Here is a 12582-nt window from a genome sequence, read left to right on the forward strand (position 1 = left end):
CAGTAGCATCATTCTAGTACTTCCTTTCATCTCATGAAAAATTCACTCCATTCGCGCCGGTGCCAGGAGGAAAAACCAAAACAAACCCCCTGTGCACTGTGCGAATGTTCACGCGTCCTTCTCTGTGTTGGTGTTGGTGTGGATGTCCTTTTCTCGTGTCGGTGGAAAAGCTCTCGCGTAGTTGTTTTGCTTCGACTTTTCCACCATCAGAGCAGTCCCAACCAGTCAACCAGCAGAAACGTCCCGTCGTCGTCGTCGTTGTCATCGCCTACTTTTTGCACGCAGTTCTATCGCAATTTTTCAGTGCTCAATCATAGGTTTTCTAGTGTTTAAAAAAACGTACATTTGTAAGGCTTTTTTTTCAAAGGGAAAGACCTGAAAGTGTGCGCTTAGTTTGAGTGTCGCGAAAGCTCAACGTGAACAAAAGTGCAGCAAAAATTGGCCCCGAAAAGTGTAGGATTTTTCTTGGAAAAAGACAAATTACAACAAAAAATATTCTAAATTGGTTACCCACAATTTCGCCTGCACAGCCTCAGCCAGTTCGTAGCTTTTCTCTGTTTTTGCCCCTCGAAAACGCTTTTCCACGGCTTTTCATTTTGCACCTGCCGCAGCAGCAGCCTAAATATAGACAGCCTTGTATGGTTTTGAAAAAAAAAAACAGTAATACAAATAAAAAAAACCACACTGAAAAGTCTAGTGTAAGGCGCTCAATGTACAGAAGCAATCGCCCCTGCTGGTAGGCAAACAGTAATACACACAACTCACCTCGCCAGGCGTAAAAAAAAAGAGGGCCGTCAAACACCGCTCAATGTCGAGGCTCTTCATGACTTCTTCCACGGTAAATGTTTGTGTTTGCTAGACGACCGTCTGATTCCGATTCCGTGTGTGTGCATACATTTAGGGGTTTTGGCGTTGCATGGAAGCTCTGTTGTATACTTTTAGGGAGTTTTTTTCTTCAAATTTATTTACGAGCAAAAAACTGCATGATGAAACCTTGGAAACCGCCATTGTGAGATAGTGTGTTTTTATGAGTTATTTAGTGCCCCTGATGGGTTGCATTTTGCTTGGGTGACATTTTCACCCCGTAAATCAAACCCGGCTGACCGTTCGGAGAAGGTTTTCCGCATCATTAGAGACCTGCTGCTGAGATTTTGTGTTGGTCCTTCTGTAAAGAAACGCGCATATTATTATTGATTTTTTTTTCTGTTGTAGTTTCCGTAGAGCGACTGTAGCTATATGTAGTTTGTAGTTAGAGTTCAAATTTAGCCAATTTTATCCACCAATAACGTAGCAAAGTTTTTTAAACAGTATGGTAATTCTGCAATCATCCAAAGAGGTTTTTGGAATTTTCTTATTAAAAAGAAATAAAATAACAACCCAACCAACAGGTCAAACTTATCAACAGTTACACTGCCTCTCTTCATGTGAGTACATGAATGCTCGAGTGTTTTGTTTCGCTGGTGGTAAAGTCAAAGGCAATCCGGTATAGTGTACTCAGTGCATGTTGATGACTCTCTTGGGAATACAAGTTATGAAATTCATGCTAGATTGCGGTTTGTAGTTTCCGTGGTGTACTCTAGGTCACGTTTGAAATAGCGGTATTTTATGTCGTTTAAAGAAATTTGTAGAATTCGCTGAATTTCAGGATTTCAGAAGACTAAAAACTGATGAATCCTTTAAACTTGAGTAAAAAAAGTTAAGTAAATCTTTCCCTGTTCCTGAGTGGAACACCCGTGAAGAGTATCGGGGCCAGCAATTATAAAGCGGATTCAGTGACAGTTTATTAATCAACTTTATGTTAACATATTATGGTTAATGTTAACATTCCATAGGTCGTCTCCCTAAGGTGTCGTAATAAGGTCCAGTTTGTGACGATACACTACCTTCCCTTTTATAAGCAATCGAATCTAGAAGGGAAAAGATCACCAGAGCAGTTCTATCAGATTTCGTTCATTCGATTTTTTTTTTGTATTTTTTAATCCGACTGAAACATTTTTGGTGCCTTCGGTATGCCCAAAGAAGCCATTTTGCATCATTAGTTTGTTCATAACGTCATGATTCGAAATCCAGACACTTAGTACCACATTATTTTTGTTATAGCTGGCAAAAAATCATGTAATAAGTTGGAAATGTAGAAATATCACCAGGATTTAGTATAAACAGTCAGTTTCATAGAAAATGCATGCAAAATATGTCTTTTTTTTTAATAATTTTTCAGCAGAATTTGAAAATTAAAATAACTTGTTGTGCTTCGAATCCCGGAACTGTTAAAAGCTGATTTGAAATCTGATTTGAAATGATTCGAATTCCGGACACTCGATTTTGCTTATGATTCGCACAAATTTGGACTGAAATGTTAGTGAATGGCATTCTTTAGGTCTCAAATAAGCTGTTAACATCAAAACAATCGATAGTTTATATAAAAAGTGGCTAGTATTTAAGAAAATCAAAAACATAAATTTCTGCTTTGCCTTCCCGGTGCTTCGGACGCCTATGAAATATTTCCGTTGGAATGTTTCGCATTTTTGGTAAACTTATAATTTTATTTTATTTAATTGCATTGGCATTAACTACAGCGTTCAAACAAACTTTAAATGAAAGTTGATGTTAGAATCCATCAAATAACCCATGTTTGACATTTATAATGTGAACTTATATCCAAATAATTGATAAAACAAGATGCGGTGTCCGGGTTTCGAAGCGTCCGGGAATTCGAATCATGACGTTATAAATTTCCATACAAATTCGGCAGCTGTCCATATAAAAATGATGTATGAAAATTCAAAAATCTGTATCTTTTGAATGATTTTTTTATCAATTTAGTGTCTACGGCAAAGTTGTTGGTATGGATACGGACTACACTGGAGAAAATGTTACACGGTAAAAAATTTTTGGTGAGTTTTTGTCACTAAAACTTGAATTGAAAAAAAACACTATTCTATTTTTTTCATTTTTTGATATGTTTTAGAGCAGCGATTCTCAACGGGGGTACCGAGCCTACTTGATTTACATGGTAGGGGGTACCAGCCTAGAAGAAGGTTGAGAATCGCTGTTTTAGAGGACATCAAATGCCAACTTTTCAGAAATTTCTAGGTTGTGCAAAAAGGCATTGACCGAGTTATTAATTTTTTTAATCAATACTGATTTTTTCAAAAAATCGAAACATTGGTCGCAAAAATTTTTCAACTTCATTTTTCGATGCAAAATCAAATTTGCAATCAAAAAGTACTGCAGTGAAATTTTGATAAAGTGCACCGTTTTCAAATTAAATCCATTTTAGGTGACTTTTTTGAAAATAGTCACATTTTTTATTTTTTTTTAAATTACTGCACATGTTTGCCCACTTTTGAAAAAAATATTTTTGAAAAGCTGAGAAAACTCTCTATATTTTGCATTTTTGATCTTTGTTGATGACAAAGTGTCTTTAATAAAACTAATAATAATAATCTTTGTTGATACGACCCTAAGTTGCTGAGATATTGCCATGCAAAGGTTTAACAACAGGAAAAGAATATTGAATGTTGGTCAGTCCAATCAGTAGGCGCGGCCTAGCATGTTGGTAACCCTTTAAATCTGTTTCCCTCCCTACACGGGTGCGAGAACAACTTTAGAGTCCTATTAGCCAGTCTCGTCTACTCTAGAATCGATTTTAGGAAACACTCAAACTCCGATGGTTTGACCAGCCATGCCAGATATACAGATAAATCTGTATTTTACAGATTTTTCGATCTCAAAAATTACAAAAATCTGTATACACAGTTTTTTTTAAAAACATTATATTTAAAAATTTTAACAATTTATCGATTGAATTAAATTAAATCTGCTGTTAAAAAATTAAAAATGTCTTCTATTGCTTCGAATTCGACATGATACAGATAAAATACAGAATTAGTTTTAAGAAAATACAGATCTCCCATAAAATAATCTGACATCGTTGGGTTTGACACCAAATGTTGTCAAACGAACGGGGTCACTTTTAAGTTTGACACCCATTTTACACGGCGTTCACACACACACACACACACACACTACCAAACGTTTGTTTTGAAAGTGTGCGTGAGCGCCGTGTAAAAAGTGACAGTTCGTCACATTTTAGTTTGACTTTGACCAACCAACGGGGTACAAACTAAAAAAGTGTCAAACGAAAAAGTGACCAACTACCGGGGTTGAGTGTGACCGAAGAATGATCAATTTGACTACATGGATGCAACCCCATCATGTTGCATATCAAACTTTATTTTTCATGTTTCGTTGACGTTACAACAACATTGTTCGGCAATTTCCGAACACGTTGTTTCAAGCTTTTGACAGCTGTCAGCTGTTCCAATAAGCGAATTTGGATTCGCTCATTCGAATGCAGTTCCATTCGAATTGGCGAATCCGCTCTGTACCTTCTGGTTCTTAATTTTTAACATGAAATAATTCGTGAAATAACACTATGTCTGATGGAATTTTTTGAAAGGTCCTATGTGATGATTGTTTCCTTTCTGGATTGCTTAGTAAAGAGTGTGGTGTGTCGGGTTTATTAAAAAGGTGTGTATTTTCGAATACAAATTTGAGTTTGCATGTAGATGAAAATTTAGGATTACAGTATTTACTTAAGATTCTTCCATAAATCACATTGTTTTTCAAAAAATCATAGCTCCCGTTCCAGATCCTAAACTTTAGCGCAAAAGAGGCCTTTTACTGTAACATGTCAAAAATTTCGAAAATGAAAATACAGTATAAAATAAATACATGTTTTGAAAATTCAACTTTTACTAATATATTTGCCTTCCTCACTGAGGTAAGGCTATAATTCTGCTATAAAAATGAACTTTGTAAAAAAAAAGTCGTAGACCTGCCTTCATGTGTACATATCGACTCAGAATCGAAAACTGAACAAATGTCTGTGTGTATGTGTGTGTATGTATGTATGTGACCAACAAACTAGCGTTTCTCGGCACTGGCTGAACCGATTTGACCCGAACCTGTTGCATTCGACTTGGTTTAGGGTTCCATAGATCGAGTTTTATACAGATTGAGGTTTCGATACGTAGTTCAAAAGTTATGTATAAAAATGTGTTTTCACATATATCCGGATCTCACTTAAATGTATGTTAACTATGTCCGGATCCACCATCCAACCCATCGTTAGTTAGGTTATCAAAAGACCTTTCTAACGAGTCCAAAACATTGACGATCTGGCAACCCTGTCTAGAGATATGACCACTTAAGTGGTATTGATGTACTTTTTGAAGCCAGATCTCACTTAAATGTATGTAAAATATGTCTGGGTCCACCATCCGACCCATCGTTAGTTATAGAGTTAGTTATAGAAGATATTAATATTGTTGATGGACATTGGGTCAAATGAATCTAAAATGATGCGTAAATATACACATCAAACAAGTCAGCCAACTGTTCGAGGGAATCGTGTTGGATGTGGAGATTTTCTTTTTTTAGAGGTACTTTTTGAGCAATTCAAAAAAAAATTATAAGGTTAATTTTTCGAGAGATGATTTTTGGCCAAAACGTACCTAAAATTTAAACAGCTGCAAAAATGACAGGATTTGGTCTGGATGTCCCCCACACAACTTTTTAAACAGAATTAAGTATCACTAAGCAAAACCAGTAAAAAATCACATAGACTTAATGTGTATCACTTTTTGTAGTCTCTTCAACAGTTTTGAGTTTTTTTTTGTTATAGAATAAACAATCTGATTGTGTCCAACCTTATTAGGAAAAAAACATCTTAACTCAAATGTTTCTCTCTAAAGTAATTTTAGAAAACGTTGTCAGCCGTAGTGAGTTTATAGTTAAAAAATAATAAAACATTGCGTTACTTTTGACTATGAAAAAAATAACATGTGTCTTTGTCTGTATATCGATTTTATTAAATTGCCGGAATAAAAAAACATGATTAAAGTATCACTTTAGTCATGCAAAATTCTACCTTAGTGTAGTTCAGTGAACCTAGAACAACGCGTAGCGGATTTGTTGCGTGCTGTAGACCGTTTATGAAAAAGGGAAAGTTTGTGAAACACTGAATAATTAATGCTTAGTCCAGCGAGTCCCTTTGTTATGTTGCAACAATGTTGTTTGAAACGGTTTGTTTGTATGATTGGTGCAATCAATAATTTTAACTGGAAGCAATTTGTTGAGACATAATTGTGGAGCCAAATAAAACAAATGTCGATTTGTGTTTGACATGAACTCAAATCAAATAATGTTTTGAATTTAATTACAGTCACATTTTGAGTTTAATAGTGCTTTATGATTTGAATTCCATTTATTGTGTAGATTAAATAATCAGCACTGTGTGGTAATAATGTTTGCTGGGTAATTAATACGATAATCACCGTAAATAAACCAATAAAGTTTAATTGACCTCCCCCCCCCCCCCTCCCCTTTGACCCAAAACATAATTAAACCACCCACTTTCCCACCCACACACACACAGGCATACCTGGACGAGGCCAACGGCAATACGTTGCTGAGCAGTCCCGCTGGATCACCGGGGGCAGGACCAGCGGCCGGTGTGGGAGCAGGTGGTGGAACGGTGGATCCCGGGGCCAGCGAAACCCTCATCATTCAATCGCCCTCGAACGATGACCTCAGCCAGAGCCTTTCGGAGTACACCGACGCGGACGAGAGCATTTCCGCGCCCACGGAACTGCTGGCGGAGGTGGGTATTACGTCTTTGATGATGAAACTATTATTTATTTTAAATTTTAAAATTTATTCCGACTATTTTCCACAGTTCCTGTCGGCGGTGATGTTACGTGACTACGTGAGCGCTCTCAAGTACTGCAAATTAAGTAAGTCTGAAAGCCGAGCCATGTCCGGAGTCAATCAAACCAATTAATGCGTGCCCTTCCCCTCTTCCTAGTCCTCCAGTATGAGCCCAACAACAGTACGGCGCGCGATTTCTACCCCCACATCCTGTCGAAAATCGCGGCGGAATCCGCCTCCCAGGCCGAGCTCCAGGCCGTGGCCATGGCCGGCGACCAGCAGTCCGGCGAGAGTGACGAGAACTACAACTTCAACTACAGCACCTCGTCGTCCAACTCGGATGACATCTGCATCGACGAGGTCGTGATGGTGTGCAGCAGTGACAGCGAACAGTCCTCGAACTGCAGCTCGTTTCTGGACTATTCCAACAGCAGCAGTCTTGGCGGTGGACAGCAGCAGATGCATCAGGTGCGTGACATTCAGCCGACTCCCGTTGATTACGGCTATTGTTAAAAAACATTGCTAAAATCACTCCCCAATTCATCCCATGTGTCCCGATTTGCCCCGGATAATGGTACACATTTAATTTCAGGCGCTGAACCGGATCAACTGCAACAGCACGGAGTCGGACCAGCTGCCGCCGTCGCAATCGGCCACGGATAACAATACGTCGCACTCGTACTCGAGTTTGCTGCTCGAGGAGGAGGAGAAGGATCTCACGCTGTCGGACATTTCCAACCTAAACATTGAGGATGACGAGAACGGAGATGGTGAGTGTGGGGGTCTTTCGTAACTGCCTAGGTAGATAATTTCTATCGATACTAAACTAACACCCAGTTTTCGCCCACCCCCTGGTTCTAATCTGTAATTGATTATGCAGGTATACATTTTTTTCAACTCTAACACTAATTGAATCTTTACAAATGGTTTTCTGTTGTTTCAAATGTTTTTATTAACACATGAAAAATAAACTCTTTACAGCCGCTTTACTCAGATCTTCAATCTTTTGAACTCGTTGGAAAGGTCTTTTGATCACCTATCCATCGACAGGTCGCATGATAGATCCAGACAACGTTTTCATCGAAATATATGAGATCCGGCCTCTAAAAAGTGCATAAATAACACTTAGGTGCGCATAACTTTTGATAAGGTTGCCAGATCTTCAAACTTTTGAACTCGTTGGGAAGGTCTTTCGAATACCTTTCTAAACATGTATAACATGACGGGGTTTCTTACAAAAACCACCCTTTTTACAATCTTCCGAACTTTTGTTAGAATCGTTTTTTAGCATAACTTTTGAAGTACTTTACTAAACTTTATAATTTTCAATAGCGACTTATGGGACTCCAAGACGGATCTAATGAGACCAATACGGTCCAAATCGGTTCAGCCAGTGCTGAGATAATCCAGTGCATTTTTTTTGATCAACATTCCACCACACACACAGACATTTGCTCAGAATGTGATTCTGAGTCGATAAGTATACATGAAGGTGGGTCTAGGAGGTCAAATTAAGAATTTCGTTTTTCGAGTGATTTTATAGCCTTTCTTCAGTAAGGTGAGGAAAGCAAAAAAACTACATAAAGAGTGTTCTTTGTTTTAGAAAAAAATAGGCAAATTTTATGGAAACACTCAAAACACTCAAACCAAACGATTATCAACGCAGGAAAATGCGTTTCAATATTTTTGAATCAATACTAACAATTCAAAAGGACGTAATATTGAATGTTTGGACCTTTTGAAATGTTAGTCTTGCTTTAAAAAAAAATAAAAATGTTGTTTTCGAAAAGATCAGAAATTTCACGAATGTTTCATTTTTCAACATTGAAAATCGGACTGCTGTGACATTGGGTCTCTGAACTCGAATCTGGGAATGTGCAAACAAAGATGGCGGCCAATATGGCGTTGTACGGTGGGAAAATTGAGGCATAAAACGGACCTAACTGATGCCGGTCGATTAGAATTTTCAACCAAGAATTTTCTATTGTGAAAAAATCGAGAAATCGATTGGTGATGGTGCAAATCCGCGGAAATTTGCGCAAGGCCCGTTTATGGCCGATTTACCCTATTTTTTGTTGTTTTTTATTAGTTTAAAATATGTTGCTGAAATGTTCAATATTTTGACATAACTTTTACTAAAGTGGAAAATTCCGAGGAATCGATTAGTGATAGTGTGAACCCAGGGAATAGGCCAATTTACCCTTTATTTTTTAGTTTAAATTAGTTAAAAATATGTTGCTAAAATGTTCAATGCTTTGACATAACTCTTTCTTAATTCCGAGGAATCGATTGGTGAGAACCCGCAAAATGTACTTGAAACTCATTCCGATGGAGAAGAAAAGAATAAAAGGTTGTGTCAAAGCATTGAATATTTCAGCAACATATTTAAAACTAATAAAAACAGCAAAAAAAAAAAACAAAAGAGAAAATCGTCCTTAAAAGGGCCTTACGGTCTTAATTTCCGCGGATTCGCACCATCACCAGTCGACACCTAGGATTCTTTTATGCAAGAAAAGTCTTGGTTGAAAGTTCTAAGTGACGTTTTTGTCTCAATTTTTCCAACTGTGCGCTGTTAGGTATGCGTTTCAAACATAGAGAAAATCGTAATTTGTGATTTAGGTGAAACGGGACGCCAGGTCTTACACACCAAATTTTGTTCACAGAAATTCAGTACACCCTTACCAAAAATCATGATTTTTTTAGTTCCAAATCCCACTTTTCATACGATTTTTTGAGTTCAGGTACTACAACCATAAAAATGGTTATATGGGTTGAACTGAAAAAATCGTATGAAAAGTGGGATTTGGAACTCAAAAAATCATGATTTTTGGTAAGGGTGTAAAGTTTTACTGAATTTTCATTCAAGCTCATTGTAAAGAAAAACTGAAATTTCAGTAAAAGAAATGTCAAATTGTTTGGCTGAAAATTCAGTAATTTTCATGTGTCAGTTTGACAGATCAATTGCTGAAGATTCAGCAACCGTTGCTGGTATTTCAGTTATCAAAATTTGATTTTGCTTGCCATCAAAAATGTTTCCACTGTTACTGTTATTTATACATTTACACTCAAATCCCGATGGTTTGACAACAATTGTTTTCAAACGAACGGAGTCATTTTTTAGTTTGACACCCCTTTTACACGGAGTTCACACACACACTATCACATGGTTGTTTTGATAGTGTGTGTGAGCGCCGTGTAAAAAGGACAGTTAGTCACTTTTTAGTTTGACTTTGACCAACCAACGGGGTACAAACTAAAAAAAGTGTCAAACGAAAAAGTGATCAACCACCGGGGTGAGTGTATTTCATCAATCCTCCAATCCAATTAGCATCTAGGCATTTGTTGTTCACATTTTTCTTACCTTTGTTTCTAAAGATCACAATATTAAATTAAAAAAAAAAAAACACCACACTTGAAAGAGGATTTTCTCTCGGCAGCATCCAAACAGTAAGTCAAAACTGATATTTCAGTTTGACAGATACAGTCATCCCACATATTCGGAACACTTTTGTGATAATTTGTCAATAGCACACCAAATGCATCATATCTGTCGATCCTTCTTTTTTAGACGTTTATTTAGACATTCTCTTGCTATTTCACAACTAAGATTGAATTTCGTTGGTTTCAGTGCGTGAAGTCATTGTTTTGTAAATAAATATGTACTCGTGGAGAGAACTAAAGTTTGTTTTCATCCGTAAGAAAAACGTGTTCCGAATTTTTGGATTTGAGGGGCAAAGTTTTTCTTCAAAAAAATCATATACAAGTTAAAATTTGCAGTTGTTCGATACAGCTTTCGAAAGGTCGCAAGAAAAGTTTTCAAATGAAGGTTAAAGCGAATCATTAATTAACGATTTGCTATGATTTTTTGAACATTTGCCGATCTGTAAACTGTTCCGAATATGAGGGATGACTGTATGCAGTTACCGATTTTTCAGCATTGTTTTTGTTCATTGCCGAATTTCAGCAAAAGTGATGATTACTGAATTGCATTCAGTTATTTATTTTACTGAAATGGCAATCCAAAATTTGCTGTGTACTATATTTTCATTAAAATTATTTCAGAAGAATGTTCATCTGAAGTTCATTTGAAAAATATTTGTCTACTATACCTTGACCTATATTAAAAGACCCGCACTATTTTGTCCTGTAGAGTGATTCTAGCCATGCCAGGGTGGTCCCAATAATTGCCATTGGCATTAATCGCTAAATCTCGTTCCAGATTCCGACAACGGCCCGCAAACTGCTCCCAAAGCCACCACAGCTCAGCCGGTTCAACAGGTGGTGGCACAACAACCTTCGAAGGAGCAGTCGGTCCCGCCCAAGTCGTCTCAACCGAGTACGCCCCTGGCCTCGAAGCTGGTCGCGATGCTGCGCGCCAAAGTTATACCCTCCTCAAAGTCCTCGAACAACGACTAGAGAATGCACGTTTGGCTGATCCAACCGGAGGAAATTTTCGTACTCTATATCTTCTTAGTGGGTAGCTCTACAGGAATGGAAATCTAGGCCTTGCTCGTATTATCATCAGTCCAATGAAGAAAACCAAATGTTATTTATTGCAATCTTACTTCTACCTATATACTCTGATATTTATTACAGCCTATATATGAATTATTATGAAAGAATTTGTAGTAAAAACGCAATATAAGTTGCTCTCTCCCTGCGTGCTGAGAATGGATTAAGCTGTTTTAAGTGTAGTAGTCGTTTGGGATGGGACGCGAGCGACAGAGAGATAATCATCGAGAGACCAACTTCTAATGGAGCTAATACAAGAAAACACGAGACAAACCAAATAAACCAAAACAACCACATTTTTAGGTACATTTTACAGGAATTATTAGGAACGAGTGTGGCGGAGAAGCTGTAGACACTTTTCGCGAGTGTAACCAATACTGACTGAATTCTTTCCGTTTGAGATAAAAAAAAGAGTGGGTGACTTTCGTTTAGTAGTACATATTATAGATAGGGAGCTATTTAGACCGTGTAAGGATGGCTATGTTTTTGGGTTCTTTGGTCGCACATATCTAGAGAAACTGGTTCCTTGAGTATATCGAAGTGAATAAAACAAACAACAAAAAAACAGAGTACGTTTAGCAGATGCAGCCAACAATAATAAAACACATACAAACACAAAGACACGCATTGGATATGCACACAGACACAAACACAACCACACAACAATTGGCAGCAAACAAAGTTAGGCGGCAAAAATAAAGAAATAGGCAACTTTTAGAGAAAATTTGATTACAAAAAAAACGAAAGTGCAAACAAAATTATTTTGCGAAAGCATGCAACAAACATGAAAAACACAAAAATACACACAAATGAACACACAAACAAATAAAGAAAACAGTTAAGTGCGATTGTTTACCTGTATATCAGATCGACCCTAGTATTGATAAGTTCCATAAACAAAAGTGTAATCTCATGATGTGTATACAAAACAAGAAAAGAGTGTGTAATAAAGCATATAACAATAAACAAACGTGATTTTTGTTAATTTTGAGGATAATATCATCTGAGCAAATCTCCAATATTTTGGTTATGGATTATTTCACGATTGGACATTTTTGAAATTGATGTCAGTTTCGTCAAGGTATGATAGATTCGATCTTCTTGAACACGTCCAACCGACAGAAGAGCAATTCTTTGATATTTTGGTCATTCGATTTTTTGTACTTTTTAATCCGGCTGAAACCATTTTAGTGTCTTCGGTATGCCCAAAGAAGCCATTTTGTAACATTAGTTTGTCCATATAACTTTCCATACAAATTTGGCAGCTGTCCATATAAAAATGATGTGTAAAAATTCAAAAATCTCTACCTTTTGAAGAATTTTTGATCGATTTGGTGTCTTCGGCAAAGTTGTAGG

At 37.2% G+C, this 12582-nt stretch overlaps 1 protein-coding gene across 1 annotated transcript; it reads left to right on the plus strand.

Annotated features, from left to right (window-relative positions):
- The first annotated feature begins 213 nt into the window (after positions 1-213).
- LOC6051622 lies at positions 214-12196 on the plus strand. The gene is made up of 6 exons (XM_038248762.1): positions 214-838; positions 6443-6667; positions 6743-6800; positions 6872-7182; positions 7307-7484; positions 10934-12196. Exons 1-6 carry the CDS (start codon positions 809-811, stop codon positions 11128-11130), a joined length of 999 nt encoding a protein of 332 aa, XP_038104690.1. The 5' UTR covers positions 214-808; the 3' UTR covers positions 11131-12196.
- The last annotated feature ends 386 nt before the right edge of the window (positions 12197-12582 follow it).

The sequence above is a fragment of the Culex quinquefasciatus genome, chromosome 1 (assembly GCF_015732765.1).
Source record: "Culex quinquefasciatus strain JHB chromosome 1, VPISU_Cqui_1.0_pri_paternal, whole genome shotgun sequence".
In the NCBI taxonomy this organism is placed as follows: Eukaryota; Metazoa; Arthropoda; class Insecta; order Diptera; family Culicidae; genus Culex; species Culex quinquefasciatus.